General features: G+C 44.6%; 2 protein-coding genes across 2 annotated transcripts; both read right to left on the minus strand.

Annotated features, from left to right (window-relative positions):
• Positions 1-2,547: 2,547 nt before the first annotated feature.
• xpc (xeroderma pigmentosum, complementation group C) lies at positions 2,548-24,340 on the minus strand. The gene is made up of 14 exons (XM_079526075.1): positions 24,068-24,340; positions 20,418-20,795; positions 19,792-19,903; positions 19,409-19,493; positions 18,647-18,804; positions 18,028-18,148; positions 17,254-17,343; positions 15,549-16,568; positions 13,924-14,084; positions 12,553-12,634; positions 11,603-11,734; positions 9,880-10,049; positions 8,725-8,818; positions 2,548-4,515 (listed from the first exon to the last, which is right to left on the minus strand). The coding sequence occupies exons 1-14, from the start codon at positions 24,180-24,182 to the stop codon at positions 4,153-4,155; spliced, it is 3,081 nt and encodes a 1,026-aa protein (XP_079382201.1). The 5' UTR covers positions 24,183-24,340; the 3' UTR covers positions 2,548-4,152.
• LOC306943164 (tryptophan--tRNA ligase, cytoplasmic-like) lies at positions 6,361-7,830 on the minus strand (the record flags this gene model as incomplete). The annotated part of the gene is made up of 1 exon (XM_079529365.1): positions 6,361-7,830. The coding sequence occupies one exon, from the start codon at positions 7,828-7,830 to the stop codon at positions 6,361-6,363; it is 1,470 nt and encodes a 489-aa protein (XP_079385491.1).
• Positions 24,341-24,811: the final 471 nt, after the last annotated feature.

The following is a 24,811-nucleotide window of genomic DNA, read 5'->3' on the forward strand; positions in this document are numbered from 1 at the left end:
AGCATGTGACATGTCAAACTAGCCGGTTTTGTGATTCTGAATCCATTCCAAGCATTAGTTTTGCACAAAAAACACTCCTTGGTCAAAAAAGGGCCATAGCAGTAATCACAAATGTGATGTGGCCAGCACATTTGGGCACATTAAGGGCAGGTGGCTATGGCCAAATTTAAGCCAAGGAGTGTTTTTCGTGCAAAACTAATGCTTGGAATGGATTCAGAATCATGAAAACCCTCTAGTTTGACATGTCACATGCTACTTAAAGTATGATGAAATTTGGATAATTTTGGTTGTCTATGCTATGGTATACAAAAATCACACCCATGTGAAGTGAGGGGCACTAATATAGCCTATTAAAGTCCAACTAATTGATTAGGTGATGTAAATGGCAATTACTCAAATTGCTCAAAGTGCAACGTTTAGCAACCAAGCTTAATCTCATTTTCTAAGCCTATAGATGACATTTGAACCATAAAAGTTTATACTAACCAACATTTCTGGGTCCAACATGGGACTTATGGGGGATTCCAGTAGACTATAAGACAAGTGCTGCTGAAAGAGAGCAACCCAGTGGCTCTGTATCAGGAGGAGACAACAGCTGGGCTCCAAAATGACACCAAGACGACATGAAAGGTGTGAGGTCTAGAGGGGGGTAAGACCGAGGAGGGGCACCCCTGGGATGCCAGTTGTTGTTGAACCCTCTGGAGGTGTCGTGGGCCTATTCAATTAAACACCCAGGAAGGAGCCGGTCGCCCACCTGATGAGCCCAATGAGCAGTGTTGCCAAGTCTCGTGAGAGAAAACAAACCCTCCAAAAGTCAAATCTTGCTAAGGAACTAATCCACATCACACCTAGAAAACCCAGACGAAAAATATGGCCATAGCCTATATTCCTAATTCCGATTAATATATCATTATAATTACTATGTAGGTGACTATATAATAATTCATGTTTTGGTTATTTTATTATAAGTCAAACATTACTTGAGTCGGGGCTTAATTAATAAGTGGACACCAGACCGATTCAGACAGTCAATGTGATTCACACTCCTCCGTAAACATATGGGAAACAGGCCTATCTCACAGCATTTCCCCGCCCCCTTTTGGAGCTAGTGGTGTTATTTTTTTTGCGGTCCATAGGCTTCCATGTTAAAAGAGGTATTTTCACAAGCCACAAACTACCGTTTTGTAAAGGTAAGGTTTATTCTACTTATTTGAGTTGTTATACCATTGTGTTTTCTTCATATTATTATCGGTCTTTGACATTTTAACATTAGGAAATGTACTTAGATTCTCCAGAGAAAAAAAGTGTAAATGCCTAATGTTAAATGACACCACTATCTACCGGAAGTGGGCGTGGAAAGGGGGCTGTGAGATAGGCCTACTAGAAAAAGTGCCCCTCGGGGGACACAGGTCTCCACCAGGCCAGGTCAGGTTGTGGCCTCCTGGTGGCGCTATAATAAGGCCAATGTGAAAAGGGTGCCATTTCTTCTTACGCCTTGAATGGCAATTGGATGATTTGCATTTTGTTCCAAAAATCCACCTGTTGGTGGCCAACAGGTCAATGTGAAAAGGGTGGTATATATTCCTCAGCCTAGTAGGAAAGTCTGTGAAAGATTTCACGTAAATTGCACGCTGCGTTCATGATTCGAGGCTTTTTGTTCAAAATTAGGCCAGGATGGAATATGAAATATCGGACAGATCCGGCTTGAACACATGACTATAGAGATTTACGGGATCTTTGGACAGAAACTGGAGGAGTAATATAAGAAAATGTGTTTCCCAAAAGTCGGCCTCCTGGTGGCGCTATAACAGACCGTTCTGGAAAATCTGGGGCAGAGGTTCATCGTTGGCATCCAGGGAGTGTGTGTGCAAAATGTGTCATCGACCGGGTTAACGGTGCCGGAGATTAGCTGTACACAGACGGACGGACACACACACACCCACACGGACGGAGTGCAAAACACACTCTCCCCAAGCCTTCGGCCTGGTTTAGACAATTATAGTATGAAATATTGGCCAAAGAGGCCACGTGCTTATAAAGCAAGCCCAAAGAAAACCCAACACACGACTCAGCATTTCTCAAATAAGACTTGGCAACACTGCCTTAGCCCCTTCCACCCAACCCTGTGATGACTTTATCGACACGACACCCATGTTTCTCAAGGTATAAATTAGGATACGGTCGGGTCAGGCGCAAGCTTGGCTCGGGGAGGACGCCACTGCCATGTAGTAGAGTCCATGGCACTTTGGCTAATAACATCATATCCTGTGTTTGTAATAAAACTACTACTGTACTCTCCCTAGGCTGTGACTGAGAACACACGTCCGCATCTGCAGCTCTGTCCTTGAAACACTGCAGGAAAGCTCTGCACCATCCATGTGTAGTCTGACCTTAAAATATATTGGAAATGTATGAAAATCACAGGATGCATTTTTTTAAACTGTTGATTACTGATAAGCTAAATGTTGCTTAGTACTATACAGTATATGCAATATATGTAAAAAACACTACAGTACAGAACAGTGTTGCTTTTAAACATTTCTTGGAAAAAATATTTGATACAAAAACAGTGTCTAATAACATGCATTCACCTATTTTCCACATACATTATAAAACCTATGTGAAGAGAGATTCAAGAAATTCTGAAAGAGACCAAGAGTGAGGCTGTGTGAAAGAGTATGTAGCAAGTGATGGAGATGAAACAGAATACAGAATACAGTAAAAGATGTAAAGAAAAAAAGGAAAAAAAGAACTCAAGGAAAGGTAACTGGAGTGACTAGAGTGTACTGTATGTGTGTGTGTTGGGAAGGAAGAGCAAGTCATAAGATCAATGTGAGCGAGAGAAACAGAGTTGAAGAGTTTAGAGGATGTGTCCGTCGTCTTCAGAATAAATTGTGTTGGTCTGTGGTTTTAGTGGGACTGGGAGTGGGAGTACTGTATCGTATGCGACTATGCGTCCATCTGCTCTTTGGGTGTACAGGCCACACTCCTGTAGCGCCACCTACAGTTCAGGTTACAACGCACAACAGCAGCATGGCATGCTTGTCCTCGTCTTCCAGGCTTCGTCTCCATGGAGGGAGAGATCCCAGTGACTTACATCTGCTACAGACAGTCACAGGAGCTGTCGTGCAGGGGTTTCCAAACCTTTTCATGTCACAGACCCTCTAATTTACTCTCATATGCTGTTAGCCGGCCACTAGTCTCTCTCGACAGACTGTTGAGAGCGCTGTTTTTACTTTATTTTTTGACGATGGGTTCTCAGATTGGCCGGCCACAGACCCACATTTCAAATCATTCTCGTATTCAAATATTGAATTCCGTTTTCAATGAATTATGAAATTGTCTTAATGTCATAATTGTACGTGTGAAATAGATTCATAGTGATTTGAAACAGGCCTACTGCTAGAGGAAAGTCATTCATACATGATTTGACTTTTAACAGTTTGCAGTTAGTTAATTAAATAATTGAAGTTAAACGCCTAGGGTTTCCCTGGACCCTTGACAACCACTGCAGTGTAGTGTACCCTCGCATATAGCCCTGAGCTAAAGTATTTCCAGTGTTTCAACCACAAGAACAAGGCTTGATAAGGTAATGGACCGGCTTCCCAATGACATACAGGAAACAGTCAATTGCTGTTTATGTTCTAGCCATATAGAGCGTTGCAGTCCCGCCCCCTACCATGGCCCAGGAAATTAATCCCAATGCATTTTTCCCATCGACATTTTTAAAAGTATTTATTTAAAGACGGTTACGCCGCGGACAAAGCCAACTCGAGTCGTGACAACTCATGACAACACAAACAATATTTTGGACCAAACAAATAATTACAAAGAAGAACAACAAAAAAAGTGTTGTAACCTGCCGTTTTTTTCTTCTTTCTAATTATTTGTTCGGCCCAAAAAATTGTGTTTGTTGTCATGATTTGTCACGAATCGAGTTGGCTTTGTCCGCGGCGTAAACGTCTTTAAATAAATACTTTCTGAAATGTCTATGAGGAAAATGAACGGAGAATCATTTCCTAGGCCATGGTAGGGGGCGGGACTGCGACGCTCTATTACACATAGTAGTATAGAAATTGTTTTTGCACACGACAGGCATATGCAAAGACACTGGTCATCAGCACATGAAGCCGCTGCCACTGATTTCCCACATCACACTTTCTCAAAGGGGAAAAGGTGTTTCTCCTGCCCTTTCTTCTCTCGTTTGGTTGTTTTCTTTGTCGGTACATTTGCATTCATGTCCTCTTCCTCCTGTCTGTTCTGAGGCCAGGCCATGGCCAGAGTCTCTGCAGCTGTCTTTATCGCAGGACCCCCACCTTCAACCTCCTCATCGTCGTCGTCGTCTGATAACAGCCCATCTGCCCCGTCTCCGGCTGGGGTGTGAGTCTGACTCGAGGTCCCTGCTCCACCAGGCCCCTGGTTCTTCTTATAACCATATCTCCGTTGGAGTCTCTCTCTGATCAGAAGACCTTTCACCAGGAGAGTCCAGTTAGAGACCACCCTCTTCTCTCGCTTCTGGAAAACACAACGAGACAATAACATTTACGTGGGTTGAAAAGGGCCGACCAACTGTCGGATTCTCTGTAATACAATGTGCAAATAGAAAATGAGATTTGAACATGAGGATGCCAACAAGTCAGAAATTATATTAGAAATTATATATACACACACACACACACACAATATATATATCTGTACGTATATAGAAAATATATATACACACAAAACAATAATAATACACATATGTACGCACGCACACACAGACAGACTCTGTTGAAAGCTCTTAGGACTTTGGGACCCATGCCATGCTTTCTTCAGTTTCCTGAGAAAGTAGAGGCATTGTTGTTCTTTCTTCACCAGCCGCTCTGTCTACTCTGCACTGCCCAGGTGAGATCTTCAGTGATGTGCACCTCCAGGGATTTGAACTCCCGAGTCATTTTTTTATACCGTACACCAGGGCTGCCCAACGCTGGGCAGGACCTACGCTATAGAGTGAGTGCATTTCTGGATTTTGGCGGAAGTAGCGGGATTTTGGCGGAAGTACCTCCCAAGGAAATGACGTTGACGCTTCACAAATCTGTTTACATTCTCCGTGTATGAAACAAGTGTTGTGATTGGTCGGAAAATATCGTATTCGGGGGAAATACATCTGACGGATGTTCCGACCCGACAGTTCCGGCTATGCACTCTCTGCCTTAGGTTGTGACCAGGCTATTCTCTTCGCAGATGAGTAAGGCTGGGAACTGGGAAGGTTAGGCGTGCCCACACTTTTGACTTGAGAGCTATTTTCAAAATGACCAGCTGAACAAGATCTACTCACCGGAATTCTTGTTGAGTGGTGCAAACCACTCCAACAACCAGCTTTGTCTGTATCTATGTTTGTGTACCTGTATACGTGTCCGTGCAAAGGTGAGCATGGTTACTATGGTTAGCGTGTGACGTCACTGACATAGCTGATCAGACTATATAAGACCTTGCACCACTCAGTTCACACGGGTGTGATTTTTTTTTATACCATTGCTGAAAATAGTTTAAATACTTGAGGGGGCTTTGGAATAGCCAAGCTGGCATTACATAATAGCCTAAGACAAATGCGCTTGGAATGGGAAATGGAATAGGAAGGGGTTTTTTTTATTAGTATTTGTAATGCTACTGACATTTTTGTGTACAGCAACACTCTTGAAAACAAAATAGCCCTATTGCATTGTGGGTTTGAGCTGACAGTTGTTTTATATTTAAATTAAAGGGACACTTCACCCATTTTTTAAAATGTTTGTTAATGACGTTTAGAAGATTTAGAGCACTTTCCTGGGGGGTCTTTATGTGTGTAATATGTGGTTTTACATATTTTAGATTTTAGCAGTGAGCCCAGAGTCTATAATGATGTCATGGACACTGGGCTCACTTCCTTCCTGGACTACAATTCCCATAATGCTTTGGTGCACTGCTCCTCCTTGTGGATAGGGGGAGGGCTGTCTTACTGAGACAACATGTAGTCCAGGAAGTAAGTGAGCCCAAACACTGGGCTCACTGCTAAAATCTAAATGATCTAATACCACATATCACACACATAATAAAGATTCACAGGAAAAGTGTTCTAAATTTTCTAAATGTCATTAACATATTATTTTAGCAAAAAGGGTGAAGTGTCCCTTTAAATATTTTTTAGGGACATGTCATGTGTTCTACCTGCACAGCCTTTGTGACCTAAAAGGTAGATCGCGATCTACCTTTTCGGTGATGTGCACCTCCAGGTGCGCTGGTGTACTCAAAACGCACCCCTGAGGTAACTCCTGCACTGAAGGTGTTGAATTTGATTTGAGTTCCATTTCCCAGTTCACACATGAATTCTTTGACATTTCACATTGTGACAGGATTTGCATTGGTATCCTTGTCATTGCCCAGAAGATAGTTCAACGGCCTGGGGGTCATGAACCGCTTGACCGTGTCGTCGGTCACTTCTTTCCTTTTCCGTTGGTGTTCGGCGATCATCGGCTGCAGCGTGTCAATCAAACGCTTTTTCAACTCCCCCGACAGCAGGGCTCCGCTGGTGTAGTCCCGTCTGATTTTCTCCAGCTCTTCGTCGTCTTCCAGGAAGAAGGTCAGGTACATGAAGGACACGTCCACGTCTGGGTCACCGCCGTGCGCCCGGTGCTCCTCCAGTGTGTCCTTGCCTCCGGAGAACGCGTGCTGCTTTATCTTGTTCTCGATCTGCTTGGGCGTGTCGGTGAGGAAGATGGAGGAGTTGGGGTCGCTGGCGCTCATCTTTCTCTGAACCCCGCCTAGGGCAGGAAAGAAGGTGGAGTGCAGCAAGGCCGGCTTTGTGTAGCCGATCCTGGGGGCTACATCACGGGTCATTCTGAAGTAGGGGTCCTGGTCTATGGCACAAGGGATGAGGCACGGAACGTCCTTTCTGCCTTTGAAGATTTGAGGGAAGGAGCTACTGAAGGACGGAGCTGCCTGAATGGCTGGGAAGCTGATCTTTCCTATGCAGTCGCTTTCTGTGAAGCCAAAGATCCCCTTGACCTGGTTGAAAGTGACGTGTTTCTGGATCTTCACCACGTTGCGGTAAAACTCTGGCGACGAACCCATATAGTCAAGGTCGGAGAAGATGAACGTCTTGTTGACATCGAAGCCACAGGCGATGATGTCCTTGGCGTTCTCCATCGCGTAGTGGTGACATTGCTCCAGCGTCATGTCCTTCCACAGGTATTTCTCGTCGTCCGTCATTTGAATGACCAGGGGGATGTCGAACACGTCCTGCAGCCACTTGGTGAAGATGAAGGGGATGAGGTGTCCGACGTGCATGGCCTCTGACGAGGGTCCTCTGCCCGTGTAAAGATAGAAGGGATTGTTCCTCTCGTATGCATCCAGCACCTGGTGCACATCTCTGTGAGAGAAGAAGATTCCTCTTCTCAGAAAGCGGTGTGCTTTCTGGCCGGCCACCTTCTCCAGTCTGTCCACCAACGCCTTCTCGATTTTGCTGCTGCCAAACCTGACTATCAGTTTGTCATAGTCCACTCCCTTGGCACTGGTGGCGGACACATTCCACGGGTCAACTGTATCTACATCGGCATCTTCTTCTTCCGATGGTCCGTTGTCTTGAACAACGGAACCTTCCGAGGGCGGACTTCCTGCTTTGTAATCCTGACCCGTTATCAGTTTGTAGTCGAGTTTTAACTTTACCAGAAGTTGGACGGCGGCACCGATGTCGGCTTTATCGGCCATGTCTTCTTTTAGGGTTCTGACTTGGTCACGTTGCGCGGTCAGTCTATCGTGCACTTCTCTTGGGCTCAAGCTTCCTGCATCGTCGCATTGACAATCTGCCATCTTCGCACATTTGATATATGATATGATATGATATGATATACGAGGGCTTTGGAGTCTCCCGTGACAAGAATGGGAGTTTCTGCTAATCGACGCTACATGCTCTTCTGATCCATCTTTTATACGGTTTTACTGGATGCGTGTCATGATGACGATGCCAGCCAACTGGGGTACGGTATCACCCTGACGATGCCAGGCGTGTATGCCCATATATGAGGTTTCTACATCCAGCCTGATGTCGGTGCTGGATGTCGCCGCCGTCGTCCTCATATATGGAACTCTGGGACATGCACGACCCAAATATGGATATTGTAATAATAGACTTCAATAAGTTGGTAAGATATATCAGCCGTTCTATTAACCCATTCTGGGCGGGAACCCCTTTTGGTGTTTTAACTAAGCATTATGTAATACTTTAGCTATTGAAAAATAGCAGATCTACAAGCTCATAGCGCGCCACCGAGTGGCGTGCTATGAGCTTGTAGATCTGCTAAATGATTCCCCGTTCATTTTCCTCATAGACTTTTCAGAGAGTATTTATTTAAAGACGTTTACGCCGCGGACAAAGCCAACTCTTGTCGTGACAAATCATGACAATAAACACAATGTTTTGGGCCAAGCAAAGAATTAGAAAGTAGAAAAAAAACAGCAGGTTACAACACTTTTCTTGTTGTTTTTCTTCTTTGTAATTATTTGTTTGGTCCAAAATATTGTGTTTGTTGTCATGATTTGTCACGACTCGAGTTGGCTTTGTACGACGCTTAAAAGGTCTTTAAATAAATACGTTTTGAAATGTCTATGGGAAAAATGCATTGGGAATTATTTCCTGGGCCTGGCGTCGTCAAGAAAGGGGGCGGGACTTTGGGTTTGTTTTTTAATGAAATAAGAAACACATACCTCTTCCTCCTTCTTTTTCTGGATCTCCTGATCCTCCGACCAGGCTGCTCTGAGGATCTCCTCGTTCTCCTCACAGACAACGTAGCCGTCAGTCCTGAAACGTGCACAGTCACAGACACGTGTTAACCCATTTTGACCTGAGATCAGATTCTAAAAATGTCTTCTACATCCTGACAGTTTTCTGAAAAAGCTGTGTCAGTCATTCGATTTGATTTTTCAAAAATAGCAGACCTACAAGCTCGTAGCGCGCCACTCGGTGGCGCGCTATGAGCTTGTAGATCTGCTATTTTTCAATAGCTAAAGCATAACATAATGCTAACACCAAAAGGGGTTCCCGCCCAAAACAGCAGCATTCTTAGTTCCAACATCATTTGAGGAGCGCTAGCCCCTCCTGTATACAGCTTTTGTCCCCTCACATCTCATATTTGCCATTGACAATGAAAGGAGAAATTAGGTCAAATGTCCACCAAATATGACGTAAGTTTGTGGCAACACAAACATTAAATGCCAACACGCAATGCAAACACTCCTTGGGAGGAAACAGACATAGCCGTCATCACAAGCACATTTTGGCAAGTGGATATGGCCGAATTTAGCCCAATGAGTGTTTTTTGTGCAAAACTAATGCTTGGAATGGATTCAGAATCATGAAAACCCCCTAGTTTCATATGTCACATGCTACTTAAAGAATGATGAAATTTGGACCTTTTTTGCTTTATATAGTATGTTAATGGTATGGTCACATATTATGCTAACAACTCAAATTTCCCACAGGAGTTGAATTTCAATCTTTTAGTACATGTTATTAGACACCTTTAGAAACACATTGGTGAAGAAATGTCTTGGTAACGATTTAGTTCCCAGATTGGTCAAATACCTGATAAAATGCCCTTACTAGAAGGGAAAATGTAGACGAGCAAGTCGGCTAACCACCGAGTGGCGCGCTACGAGCTTGTAGGTCTGCTATTTTTTTTAAATCGAAGAACGACTGACATAGAAACATAGCTTTTTCAGAAAACTGTAGAATCTGATCTCAGGTCAAAATGGGTTAATCTCAGTGAAATACTTTAGATTAGATAAGAAGCTTCCCTGACAGACAGACCTCTGACTGAATATGGCAAATGTGTTTTATCAATTTATTGACCACCATCTTACACAGCATGCGAGAATCCTCCATGGAAGTCAAAGCCTGTGATAGCCGGAGCGGCGTCCATGTCCAGTTTCTTGGCGACGCGGTGCAGGCTGGGCAGTCGGAGGTGAACGCAGCCCAACGGCAACATGCACGGCTTAAACAGGTACACGTTACCGTAGTCATTGCGAGGAACCTAGCAGAGGAGGAGAGACAGATAGGAAGTGTGCATGTGTATTAGGGCATTCACTTCTAGTCATTTTTACTAGTTGACTAGTTGCCTAGTTTACTAGTCGACTAGTTGTTTAACTACCTATTATGTAAAAAATAAAATAAAATACAAAAATGGGGGAAATAAACATTTGTACATTGAAAAACTGTGTACATGGTGACTATAACTATAATCTACCTGATCTTGAGGCCTACAAAATCGGGGGAAAATAAAAAATAAAAAAAATAACTTTTCTTCTTCTTCTTATCAACTAGTCAACTAGTACCAACAAGGTCGACTAGTGGATTTACAGGTTGGTGTACTTTTTATTTGATCACCTCATATAAGAACTGTGTTTGAAAAATAAACATGTCACCCCGGCCGTTTCACTCACATGGATATGAAGAATCAACTGACTGAGAGAAAACGCTAATGTTACTGCTACTGAATTAGTTACATTTTCGCTAGAAGCAGACTGTATCATATATGAGTGACGGACTGTTGCAAACGATACAGAGACACCTCCCCGACAATAACGCAGAGACAGCTTGTTTATTTTTGGACCACAACGCTTATAGTAGACGATATTAAGATGAGCCCATGTTATTCTCCATAGAGAAATTACTTCCGCGAACCAGGGGAATCGAAGGGATGAGCGAGTTACGTCAGGACTTCGGTGCTCTATTGCTAAGAAGATAATCAATAGTTGCACGAGATTAACACACAAAGCCAGACATGAGGAGAGAGAGCAGCAAGATGGTTGTGACTGAGAGAGAAAAGGAAGATGTGTGAGGAAACAGCGCTGGCAGTTGCCCCTAACAGCAGGGCTTCAAAATGTCTGAGCAGTGGCGTGCACAGACATTTAGAGGGGCAGGGGCTCAAGTGAAGAAAGGGCGCCTTGTGCAGCGTGTGGAATCGGCCGGTTGCCTTTTTGTTTGTTTTTTTCAAAAGGGCACATTGCTGTCCAGAGGGACATGGGCAGGTGGTGCTCTAGCACCCCCTAGTGTCTATCTGTGCACGCAACTGTGTCTGAGAGATACCGGCTCCATTTTCGTCACCGCTAAACCCCTTATCCATAAACTTCTTTGCCTTTTTTTACTATTTTGCGAAAGAAATTTGAATAGTTAAAATGGCCAGTCTACAAGCTCACAACGTGTCAATGTAGATTGGCTATTTGAATGTTTTTCAAAATAGTAAAAAAGGCTAGTTTAGGGATAAAGGGTTTAGCGGTGACGAAAATGGAGCCCACCATGTTTCAAAATTCCCATGAAAGGAATTACATAATATTTCCGTTACAGGGTTTCCATTAAAAAAAATGGTGTTCAAGCTCTTAGTTATCACTGCTAGCTTATTCAACTTGGCCAGCACATCACCGACACCAAAATAGATGGCAGCAGCATATGCAATGATCAGCATCCATGGCCAATTGGCTATATCTACAAGATATGTTTGAATTCCGTGAAACATGGGGAGCCCCTGAAGTCGGCTGAAAAGCCTTCTTTGTCTGCCAACACACAGAGAGAGAGAGAGCGACCTACCTTCCCGTCTATAGCTATAGGAGGCTGGTACTCCTCAGTCTGCCATTCTCCAAACAGAGGCAGGTCCTTCTCCTCCCTCTGCTCGGACACAATCCTGGCCTTACGAGAACGATTAGAGAAACCCTTCACCATCTGATGACAAGAGAGAGAGAACAATATTCACATACAGTGGTACATGTACACGTACGTCATCAACATCATTGGAAAGGGGATTGAAGGGCGAGAAATAATGATTTTTATCCCACGATTTTGTAACCCATTTTTCACCCCTGTGTCAATTATCTAATGTGATCCTGGGCTCTACACACCCTCCGCCAACCTAGTCCCCATATATGGGGGACATGGGGAGAGCAACGGACTTGAACTTGAGTGTCCAAGTTGCTCCTTTACACCTGACAGGGGGGAGTTTCCCTGGAGTTTCCCTGGTTGGACGTAGCGCGTGGAAGGAACACGTTATTCCAACCAGTTCCTTTCCCCTCCACCAGGCGCCCCGGCTGGCCAGGGGGAGGCAGTTTAGAGACCAGGATTACTGCATGTTTTTTGTGAGGGTACCTACCCTAGGGGACACGGGGAGAACATGCAAACTCCACACAGAAAGGCCCTTTCGCCAAACCCCGCCTCGGGTATGGGCACTGATGACGCGAGGAGGAAACACGCCGCCACAGCACCCACAGCGTCCCGAGCGGGAATCGAACCCAGGACCTTCTAGCTGTGAGGCGACAGCACTACAAACTGTGCCACCGTGCCCCTGAAACTGACTTTTTAATATGTTGTAAAGGAGGAGAGGAGAAAGAGAGTTGGGAGAAAGACGGATGGAATAGAACAAGAGAGACAAGATCAGGGGAGAGTGACAGACAGAGAGAAACATGGAGCAGCAAGATGGTTGGGACTGAGAGGGAAAAGGGAAAAAAAAGCTGAAAAAATGAATAAGAAAAGAAAGAGTATGTTACCTTGTACGGCTGCTCTCCCAGTCTGACAGTGCGTGCCTCTTTCAGCCACGTGTCTTTGGAATGCATCGTATGCACACAGTACCTGAAAACAAGTACAATACTCCTTTACAATGACATTTAGAGACAGCCTGACAGTGTTGTTTTTGGCAGAAAATAGTCTCTTGAATATTTTTTATTTAGTTTTAGTCACATTTTTGTCACCTGGAATGTCTTAGTGTTAGTCTAGTTTTAGTCGACTAAATATCATAGGATTTTAGTCGACTAAATCTAGTTGATTTAGTCGAAACAAAATGTGTTTTGGCGGGCCTTGATACCGTCGTAATGACTGTTTTTGTTTTCTTGCTGAAAATAGCCGATCTACAAGCCTAACCGTGCACTCACACACCACACCAGTAGTGGCTATTTCTCATCATACCCTGGTTTTACCTACTGTACGTGATTATACGAAAAAGTCCTTCTGCACACCTACAAAGGACAGGTGCGTCGGATAACAGGAAACTGATATGTAGAAAAAAGGAGAATCCCGCACACTGTCTTCACTTAGGTTGGTTTTTATTGCAACGTTTCGGTCGTCAGACCTTCATCAGGCACCTACTGTACGTGAAACGCCCTGAAAGAGATCTGAAAGCATATAATAAGATAATGAAGTAGGGATAAAATGTTGGCCTTATCTTATACTAGTAGGCCCTCACATCTAGGACTTTGGGCCGCTATGCAGCCCTCACACCTATATGAGTTCGCTCCCATTAGCCAATTTTAATGCATTCTTATCTGATTTATTAGGCCTATATAACTTATTTTACCCATTTTGACCTGAGATCAGATTCTAAAAATGTCTTCTACATCCTGACAGTTTTCTGAAAAAGCTATGTTTCTATGTCAGTCGTTCTTCGATTTTTCAATAGCTAAAGCATAACATAATGCTAACACCAAAAGGGGTTCCCGCCCACAATGGGTTAAACGTAGTACTGACTGATCCTGCAGCTTTCAGACTTTTCCCCACTCCTAAAATATTTTATGAAATAATATAACGGCCGGTACATTATTTTGATACCTATATCGCAATTTGAAGGCTGATATTGCAGATGCTGATATCGTACATCCCTAATAACCAATAAAAGGTTATGCTATGGGGAATAGCCAAGCAACTGTTTTTGGTTCTAGTAGGAATTTCTGTTTCTAAGAATGTGTGCTTACTTCATCAATAAAGAATATCTCATTTCACAAGCAAGAGTCTGTTGGCTTTCTCTCAGTCTGTGTGTCTGTGTGTCTGTGTGTGTGTGTGTGTGTGTGTGTGTGTGTGTGTGAGTGTGTGCGTGCGTGCGTAGTATATCTAGTTATTGTTTGAGCACCTAGTGCAATACTACTCACCTAGAGTATACAGGCTCTCCCCTGCAGTAGCCTAGTACAGCTGCTGTGGGGGGGTAGAGAGCCTCGTACTTCAACATGTGCCTCTTTAAGCAGTACAGGGGGTGGTTCTTATACTCTGCAATGCCTGTTGGAAGTGGCTTGTCTATCATCTTGGTATTAAGCTGGAGATTAGGAGAGGGAGAGAGAGAGAGAGAGACAGACAGACAGACAGACAGACAGACAGACAGACAGACAGACAGACAGACAGACAGACACAGACAGACAGACAGACAGACAGACAGACAGACAGACAAGTATCAGTATAGCCACATTCCCAATACTCAATGTTCTGCCTTCTCACTTAACAGCATAACAGCGAGCAACCTAAACACTGACTGTAGTGTAACACTGAACGTCCAACTCGGACGTTACCTCCATTATGGGTTCCCACCTCAGATTTAAAATGGAATTGGAGGTGAAATTCAGAAAATGAGCTCTGTCCCAAACAAAGGCTTATGATTTTTTTTTATCCACACAGGAATTTAACAATCAAAAATAAAATAAGCATATCTACAGCTTAAGAACTGTTGCGATATTAACAGACCTGTGTGATTTATGCCATGGAAGTTCTAGAACAAAACATTAAACTGTCTTAGGTCTCATTATCCACAGATCATAATTTCTGTCGAGGGAGCCCACTGCAGCCTGTGCTACTTTTTGGTTACATTTGTTGTTTTTGTACACTATAGAGCGTCGCAGTCCCGCCTCCTACCAGGGACCAGGAAATGAATCCCAATGCATTTTTCCCATAGACATTTCAACAAGTATTTATTTAAAGACGGTTACACCGACAACTCGAGTCGTGAGAACTCATGACAACACAAACAATATTTTGGACCAAACAAATAATTACAAAGAAGAAAAACAACAAAGAAAGTGTTGTAACCTTCCGTTTTTTTCTTATTTCTAATTATTTTTTCGGCCCCAAAAATTGTGTTTGTTGTCATGATTTGTCACGACTCGAGTTGGCTTTGTCCGCGGCGTAAACGTCTTTAAATAAATACTTTCTGAAATGTCTATGAGGAAAATGAACGGAGAATCATTTCCTGGTCCCTGGTAGGGGGCGGGACTGCGACGCTCTATCCCGTTAACAGTTCTACTGCGTACTACGCGTTACCCGCATTTTAATCAAATATTCTACGCTGCCGAGATTGTTTTATTACCTTTAGATCATACGCTTTTGATCCGTGAAAATCCAGCGAAAATAGGTTCCTCCGTTTGTTATTTACGGTCGCACCACCCGCCATCTTGCTACGCCAAAAGATCCGCCTCCAAGAGGTGTTTGGAGGCGGACAAAACCCCCGTTCACTTGTATTGGCCTCAATTTCCCAGAAGCCCTAGCAGCCCAGCGCATGGGTTGATTTCCGCTTTCGTCATCATAACATGAAGCTCTATCCACCAGCTCCGCAGTAAAGTCGGAGTTTCTTTTTAATTATTAAAATACGGCGATTTAAACACATAAAACAAATGTCGGGTATAGCGTATTAAGCAGGGCATATAATTTTAACACAGATAATTTGGTGTAGTGGACTCGTGACGGTCATCCGCTTTTGCCAATGTATCTATGTAATATCTGTCTGTCTCACCTCCTTGTCCTCCTGTCTGTCCCGTTCGAGCTCCGGTCCCAGGAACGGCCTCAACGTGTCCTCCCACCAGTCCTCCTCCACCCGCCTCTTCTTGGACGACGTCATCCAGGTGGGGTCGTACTTCCGGCCCAGGTCCTTCAGGTGCCCGTGCCCGTCCACGGACACCACATAGGTCACGGGCGCTGTTGCATTCTGGGGGCAGAGGTGTGGCCGGCCGATCCCCTGCTGCACGTCCACGCAAACCCAGGAGGACGTTTTGGGCACGTATACTTCCAGCCACTCGTCTGCACCTGGCCCGCGTATCTTTAGGCCTCCGCTCTTTCTCGTGAATCCTTTGTTTATCATCACTCTTCCTCCTCCTCCTCCTCTCTTGTCGTCCGCCACTTCCTCCCACTTGTCATCCTCCTGCTTGTTCGTCACCTTCTTACTCGCGCATCCTCCACTCTTGCTTTGTGGCGTTGTCGTGTTGGCTTTGCTCTTTCCTTTCCCCCTCTGGGATTTATTTTGTGCCTTGGCCTTACTCTTTCCTTTCCCCTTCTTCCCCTTCAGGGATTTATTTTGTGGCGTTGTGTAGTTTGTCTTGGCTTTAGTCTTTCCTTTCCCCTTCTTGCCCTTCTGGGATTTAGCCCCACCTTCAGAATCATCGCTCTCCTTCGCACTGCTCAGCTGAAACTCCTCCGCTGAGCCAGCCTCGCTGAGCCAGCCCTCCCTCCCGTCGCTCTCGCTCTCCTCCTTGTAGCTAACCTTTGACGCGACACTGCGGCGTTTCGCGTTCTTGGGCTTCTGTCCGCCCGTCGTCGCACTCCTCCCTCCTCCCACCTCTTCTTCGTCTTCCTCCTCTTTTATGTTTTTCCTCTTGGCTTTCTTTCCCCCGCGCTCTCCTTTGGCCTTCCCTCCGGCGGGTCTTTTGGTGCCACGAGACGCCCTGGGCTCGGAAGGCGTGGTGCCGTCTTTGGGGGCCGTCTGGCCAGGAGGGTTGCTCTCTCCTGGGGCACTGCTGGAGGAGCTAGCTCCTTTTCCCTGCAGCGGCCGTGAGAAGAGGGGTTGGAAAGTGGGTCTGTTTCATTAAAAATGTAATTCTTTTTTTTTTTTTAATAATTTTTATCCCACGATTCACCCCTGTGTCAATTATCTAATGTGATCCTGGGCTCTACACACCCTCCGCCAACCTAGTCCACATATATGGGGGACATGGGGAGAGCAACGGACATGAACTCATGCTTCCTTCATGCCTGATTGTCCAAGTTGCTCCTTTACACCTGACAGGGGAGAGTTTCCCTGGTTGGACGTAGCGCGTGGAAGGAACACGTTATTCCAACCAGTTCCTTTCCCCTCCATCAGGTCCCCCTGGCTGGCCAGGGGGAGGCAGTTTAGAGACCAGGATTACTGCATGTTTGTTGTGAGGGTACCTACCCTAGGGGACACGGGGAGAACATGCAAACTCCACACAGAAAGGCCCTTTCGCCAACCCCGCCTCGGGTATGGGCACTGATGACGCGGAGGAGGAAACACGCCGCCAGCACCCACAGTGCCCCGAGCGGGAATCAAACCCAGGACCTTCTAGCTGTGAGGCGACAGCACTACCAACTGTGCCACCGTGCCCCCGTAAAAATGTAATTCTGAACGTACTCTACATTTGAATGAAAGTGAACAAATACGAAGCACAGTGAAAAAAAACAAAAAACAGATTGTCGGTACTCGTTACCCTAGCAGGTGGAGGTTTGAGGGGAATGGGCTGCAGGGAGATAACCAATCGGCAGAAGAGCTGCAGGGACCTTAGAACCAATAGGAAGAGCTGTAGGAACACAAAGCGTATGGGTCAAAGCTGGGTAATCTAAAAACAAAGACAACTATAACATTTTGCTGGGTTATAAATTTCGTACCAATTTCCACTATACTGCTGAATGTAAGGTGGTTACACAACGGTGTTTTTTTCGCTGCGTTTTTTTGCGCTGCATTCACTCCGATATTCGGAGTGAATGCAACTTCACTGTTGCATTTCTCTCATGTGTCAAGGGACAGGTGCAGAGTAGGCAGTCAACGCATGAGAAAAGCAAAGAACATAATCCTTCACACTGTCTTCACACCTTGAATGGTGCATTTATATAGCGCCTTTATCCAAAGCGCTTTACAGAGATTGCGCATTACATTCACCCATTCACACACACATTCACACACCAATGGCAGCGGAAACCATGCAAGGCACCAACCAGCACATCGGGAGCAATTAGGGGTTCAGAGTCTTGCTCAAGGACACTTCCGACACTGACTCTGGGGGAGCCCGGGTTCGAACTGGCCACCTTGCGGTTACCGTCCGGCCACTCTGCCCCTGAGCCACCGCCGCCCCAATTGAATGTAAATCCAGCATTTCGGGTTGCTCAGACCTTTCATCAGGTAGTATGAGTCAACTTGCAGACAGACACATCTGGTATATAGCAGACATGGGAGAGAGGAGGTGCTGTATGAAGGTAGTACTAACATGCGTCATCTCCCGGTGGTCCCTGGCAGACAGGCTGGCCAGCCGTCTCTCCAGCAGACCCCTGGGGTCCGGATGCTCCTCGTAGGCAAGGCTGGGGTTCAGGGTGAACGTAGCAACAAACCTGGAGAGATGGAGGAGACGGAGGGAAGAGTGAGAAAGAGAAATTGATGTTTATAGCAGCAGATGCGAGTGTGGTGTGTGCATGTGCGTGCGTGCGTGCGTGCGCGTGCGTGCGTGCGTGCGTGCGTGCGTGCGTGCGTGCGAGGGAGAGTTTATCATGAAGAAAGGTGAGCAGAAATGATCACATACAGTAGGATCGATATATTTTCAAGTCTAAGCTACAAGTACATGTAAGCAGCCTGAAGGAGGTCTAACAACCGAAAGCTTGCCGTCTTGTAAATAAAAAAGAATTAGATTCTGCACAGATTTGAGTGTGCGGAGCGTTTTTCTTATATACCTCATTGTGACTCCAGCACCTCACCTCAAGTCTACTGCATGGCAGATCAGCAGTGTTTTGTTTCGTAAGCTATAAGTTTTATTTGGAATTGCACCACCAGCGCAATACATAATAGACCATACACACACACACACACACACACACATACACACATGTATGCACCATTTGAGCAGTCCAGAGAGGTAGAGATTGTCTATGCGTTCCTTGGCTACATTACTGAAGTGGACCGGCAGCAGAGACAGAGTGATGGCCAACAGATCTGGTTCGTTGCACAGTCGATTCCGGCACATCCCATTGGCTATGAGGCACAGCAGGTGAACCTGAGAGACAATTAGAAAAGTCAGTAACCGTGTGTAACTGTATGAGAAGACAAGGTCCAAAGTGTGGTTGTTGAACTTGTTTTGTCGGTGGTGTGATATGTGTTCGTTAAGAGTGTGTGGATCACGTTGGCTCCTAGAACGAATGTGCGCACGTGTGTGTGTGTGTGTGTGTGTGTGTGTGTGTGTGTGTGTGTGTGTGTGTTAGAGGGTTCCAACAACTTGGGATGCCCAAAAAGGAGGCAAAAAGGCAGGCAAAGTATTGTGGTGTCTCTGCTATAATTGGCAGCCGTCATATATGGCGGAGACGCTGTTACTTATACCCATAGAGTACTGAGTACTGTTACTTATACCCATAGAGTACTGAGTGACATGCCTGTTGTATCATGAAAACACATGCCATGACTTTGCAGATGTAACTTTAATGCACCTATAATATTTGTGTCCTTGTATGCATATCCTTTGTGTGGACATAAATAAATGGTTACAATGTGTGTGTGTGTGTGTGTGTGTGTGTGTGTGTGTGTGTGCGTGCGTGCGTGCGTGCGTGCGTGCGTGCGTGCGTGCGTGCGTGCGTGCGTGCGTGCGTGCGTGCGTGCGTGCGTGCCTTGTGTGTGTCTATCAGCAGATCCTTGTTGAAGCGATTCACCACCCTCCTCAGGTACGTCTCCCACTCCGCCTTCCTCTTCTCCCTGACCAATCAGCAAAGGGATTTAATCAGTAGCTATCGTAGAGAGAGGTTGACGATGGGAACTTCTACAGACAGTGCAACACAAGGTTCAAGTTTGTAGGCTACTTTATTGTGTGCAGGAACAGGTACATGAGAGTAAAACTTCAATCACATCATTCATTCAATGAATCACAGCAAGAACAGCAAACAAAGGGGATAGAATAAAGAGTGCAAGAAAGAGCAAACAAAGAAAAAATAAACAAACAATTGAATGTGTGTACAGTACAGTCACAGTACAGTACAGTCACACATACACAAACCTTTTCTGTCTCTTGTGAACAAGATCTGGAGTCTCAATCTCAATCTCGATTGGATGGGACGGCAGGACCAGCTCTGTCTCTGGTCCTACTGGGCCCAGAGGTCCATCCAGCTCTGAGAAACGTGCATGCACACGCACACACACACGCACAAGCACAAGCACACGCACACACACACACACAAACACACACACACACAGCGTAAATAAATTAGCCAACACACCACGTTAGGCACAAAAGCAGCAGCACCCTACCGTATGTAAATTCTCAACATTTACATTGACATGTAGTGTATACTGCCAAACATGTTATGTTACAACATTGTCACTAATATTGTATGGGGCCAGTAGTGTTTGCAAAGTCACTTGACCCCAGCTGCTGCTTCATTAATGGTCTCCCCCCAAAAACACGCACAGATTGTTTTTCATTGAAGAAATTGATCATTCTGAATGCTAAACAAACAGAGAGAGTGCAGCCACTGTTCACGTCGTGAATGCCATTACTTTTTCAGACAGACAGACAGACAGACAGACAGACAGACAGACAGACAGACAGACAGACAGACAGACAGCTAGCTCTGGACATTAATACCAGTAAACGATGTTCAGTCTTTATAATATCCTTCTCACCTTCGACCTCCTCCCAATCATCTTCCTCACTCTCCTCCTCCTCATCATCATCCTCTTGGTTTGTGGGGGTTGCCATGGGGACCATATCAAAGTCATCTTCATCGTCGTCGTCATCGTCATCGCTAGTCTTTGGTTGTGCCTTCAGAGGTGAAGTGAAGTATTTGCTGGTGGTGGAGGTGGTGGTCCTGGAGGCAGAGGGCCTGGTGGTGGAGGTGGTGGTCCTGGAGGTGGAGGTGGTGGTCCTGGAGGCAGAGGGCCTGGTGGTGGAGGTGGTGGTCCTGGAGGTGGAGGTGGTGGTCCTGGAGGCAGAGGCCCTTGTTGGTTTGGGGGAGGAACGTGGCTTAGATGCGTTCTTCCTCTCAATCGTGACTCCATTACCTGTTGAGGACAGAGAGAGAGAGAGAGAGAAATAGAGAGATATTCATTAACATTAATACAGGACCGGAGTTCTTTAACCCATTTTGGTCGGGAACCCCTTTTGGTGTTTTAAGCATTATAGCTATTGAAAAATAGCAGATCTACAAGCTCATAGTGCGGCACCGAGTGCCGCACTATGAGCTCGTAGGTCTGCTATTTTTGAAAAATCGTGTCAATGTGGCGCAAACCTTTGAATATTCTTTCAGAGCGAGCATTTTTAACTCAAATCTTTGCTTCTGGAGGGTCCCTGGGACAACATATTTTCAGATGGGGGTCGGTGGCCAATTACATATACATTTGGGGGTCCTTGACATGAAACTGTTTGAGAACGACTGACATAGAAACATGGGTTTATAAAGGCATTTATAGAAGCGTCCTGGGTTAAAAGTTCTATACCGTTGAATCTGTAAAGATCAATGTGGAAGTAGGTAAGAACTAAGAAGGTGCCGAACTTTAAAGAGGATCCAAGGCAGGTCTGTGCGGTTGAGGTAGAAAAATCCTTTATTTCATTCTATTGAAAAAAATCTCTCTCTCTCTCTCTCTCTCTCTCTCTCTCTCTCTCTCTCACATAGTCACATAGTCACATAGGTTAACACATAGGTTAACACGGACATTGCTGTTCCTTGGAGTGGGTTCACCACTCAACAAGGGTTAAAAAGGGCGTTTGGGCCTGCATGGGCCTCCATCAGGGTCTCAACTGGTAGAGAGATATTCATGTTCAGCTTCTGTACGGGAGTTGTGAGCTAATACTCGTATTACTCTATATAGCAGGGGTTCCCAAACGGTGGTGCGTGCACCCCTTGTGGACGGTGCGCGAACGCCTTCTAGGGGGTGCGTGACATGAAAAAGGGTAATGGCGGTTTTATCATGCTGTTATTTAGCAGCACAAACGGCAAAATCCGGTAAACCGCTGTTGCAAGGATGATGTATAGAGCAGCTGCGGGAGTATACAGGAGCTGCTTGTCTCTCAGTACAGTGACATTCTGTGATTATTTGCCATAATCATATTTAAAAATGTATAATTTTCGGCCAAAGGTCAGGAGGTAACAGGGGGTGCACGGCCAATAAAGTTTGGGGACCGCTGCTTGATAGGTAAACTCAGAAGATTGAGAATCATGGGATGAGATTAGCTGAAAGTGACTCACTGGGTATGTATAACCTGGACAGCTTGGGTTAACCTCTTTGTGCTGCTTTCATAAACTCCACTGTCGTCAAGTTATCAACAACTTTCTGTCAATAATTATTCTACTGTTCTTCCTCTTCAATAGCTGCTGTGTTTTACACGTGTATGTGCTCATTATCGGCAGCATGTGCCGAGCGCTTGTTTTTAGGCATGTAACGATTCACTCAACTCACGATACGATTCGTATCACGATATGAGGTTCACGATACGATTTTTCACGATATTAAAAAATATATTTTAAAGAAAAATTACCGTTTTTTTAATTTTATATAATTTATCTTCCCCCCTGAGATTTATTATTTAACTACATTGCAAAAAAGTAGCATTACTTTTGACAGTGCAGAAACATAATTGCCTTCCTTGATGAGTATCAACGACCATCATCACCTGGGCACAGATTTTTTAATTTCAATGAATCGATTCATATTGTCGGGATTAATATCGATGTATATCGATATACGAGATATCGTTACATGCCTAAGTTGTTTTACATCATTCGTCATACGCAGGATGTTGAGTGAAATGAGCACAACAATTTGTTTGTGATAATTAGCATTATACACAGGTAACACAGGTGTAAAGCACAGGAAAAAGGAACCCAAGCTGTCCGTAAAGGTGCAATATGAGTTAATACAACATGAATAGTGAATAATATTTTTAATATCTGGAATCTAGAGTTGCAATACTAACTCTTTGACCGCCCTTTCATCCGACAGTGATGCAAATAACCTGCATGCTGCACCCCTTCACTCACTAAATTGAGTGGGGTCCTGGGATGCAATACTGTACTCGGTACTGTACTCTAACGTTTAAGTAGGGCTCATAAAATGTCCCTGGGACCCATCTAAAAGACCACCCCTGGGTCCCGGGACCCATTACATTGAAAACCTATTTACATCACTGCAGAAAAGTGCTATATCTGACTGTATTATATGACATTTAGTCAGTGTTGGATTTTGGAAGTGCTAGTTTTCAATAAAGCAACCTGCCTGGTGCTTCCTGCATTATGTGCACTTGGAAGGATTATCACCTGCACAGAATGTATTGACAGAAGGTAACTCATAACATGTCTATGGATGGAAAGTTCAAGGTTTCCGCAAAGCTGCATATTGTTGGTGAGTTTAACAATCAGACGTTTCTGTTTTGGATAGGTTGTCTAGGGTTGGTATTGCAATGAACTCTAGATTCCAGATATTAATACAAATAGATTTAGATTTGCTTGTGGTTAGGGGTTAGTGTTAGATAGATAGGACTTCCCTGCTTGCAGCTAGGATGAGATACTTTTTAACGGGTAGAAAGGCAAGAAGACAGACAGATCCATAAAGAGGATAGATTCATGGAAATAAACAAGACATTGGAATTAGAGTGAGAATAAGATTTGTCTTTTTACCAATCAGCTTACTCAATTATATTATTACCACGTCACAACAAAGTGAAAAACAGAGAACATAGGTTTTCTTATTAAAATGAACAGTCATGAACACAATTAGTTAACCTTTTAATTTAGGTTAAACACTAAACAGTGCTAAACTCAGGGATTATGCAAAGTCGAGCATATATCTGTGCACTTTAACTTCATTGTGTTGAGGGTTGATTATCTTCTGGCTCTGCATGATTGTAGCCTATCAATCAAAAATGTTTTTGATGAATTGAAAATGGTGGGCCCTATTGTAAATAAGTGTACTGCTTTATGGTGTCGTCCACTCACAGTTAACAGTTTTTGTATTGAGTTGTACTTGTACTGTAATCAATCAATCAATCAATCAATCAATCAAGCATAGCCTTGGATCATCATAGTTTTGCATAGATACGAAAGCAAAAGTCAAAGATAAAAAAAATACATCTATGATAGTCTTGATCTAGTTCTATACTCCGAGTCTGCAGTCTCCGTTTTCTTTTCTTTTGAAAGGAAAATGCATGTGGTCTCCGAGGCTAGAGTCTGCAATGCTCGGCATGATGCACCTGCACGGAGACTGGCTGTCAGATCCAACGCTCACAGACGCTATATATAACTCTTATAAATTGATTCATTAAATCGTGGTTTTCATACCTGGACCGTTCTTTGCTTTTGCTTCATTTTGCATCTTTCTTTTAGAGACTGGCTTTAGTTTCTTTGTACGATTCTCCGCGGCTGTACCTGCTGCAGATTGTTTGCGTTTTGCCATGATGATGCCTTCTGCAACTTTTGTGCACAGCAGACGAGACGAGGGTATTGTTGTTGTTGTTGATCTACAATGCCCCGATGAGAGGAAACTTCGCACACGGGCTAAGTTGTGGAAGAGCCTGTTATGAAAGCTACATCTTTTTCACACTGCAGATTTCATAACAACACAGACCATTGTTTTGGAGGAGAGTTCTAAAACGTGACCCACTTCCGTCTCCTCCCCTTCTTCTTCGTATATGTTTATTGACGGGGGGTTGGTTATCTCCAATGTAAAGCGCATACCGCCACCCAGAGGCTGAGAGGATCGAGGCGCTGCCGCCACCTACTGGAAGTCTGGAACAGAACATAACTAGAAAGGTCGCAATTTTAAAAAATTGCAAAGTGTGGTTGCCGCAGTGGCTTACATATGCCCCTCCCACTGATATTGCCAGCCAATTGCAATGTCGCGTCACCCCTGCGATCATGCGTAAGTAATTCGGAGGGGATTTATCCCCCCAAAAATCATGTTTTTGCGACAAACGGTTAAATTTCTCGCATTTGCGGCGCCCCCTATGGATGAAAATGGAATTGCTTTTGGCTCTGGGTTGAGTAACCCACCCGTAACAAGTGATTCAAATTTGGGATGGATTG

The sequence above is a fragment of the Electrona antarctica genome, assembly GCF_951216825.1.
Source record: "Electrona antarctica genome assembly, chromosome: 2".
Taxonomy (NCBI): domain Eukaryota; kingdom Metazoa; phylum Chordata; class Actinopteri; order Myctophiformes; family Myctophidae; genus Electrona; species Electrona antarctica.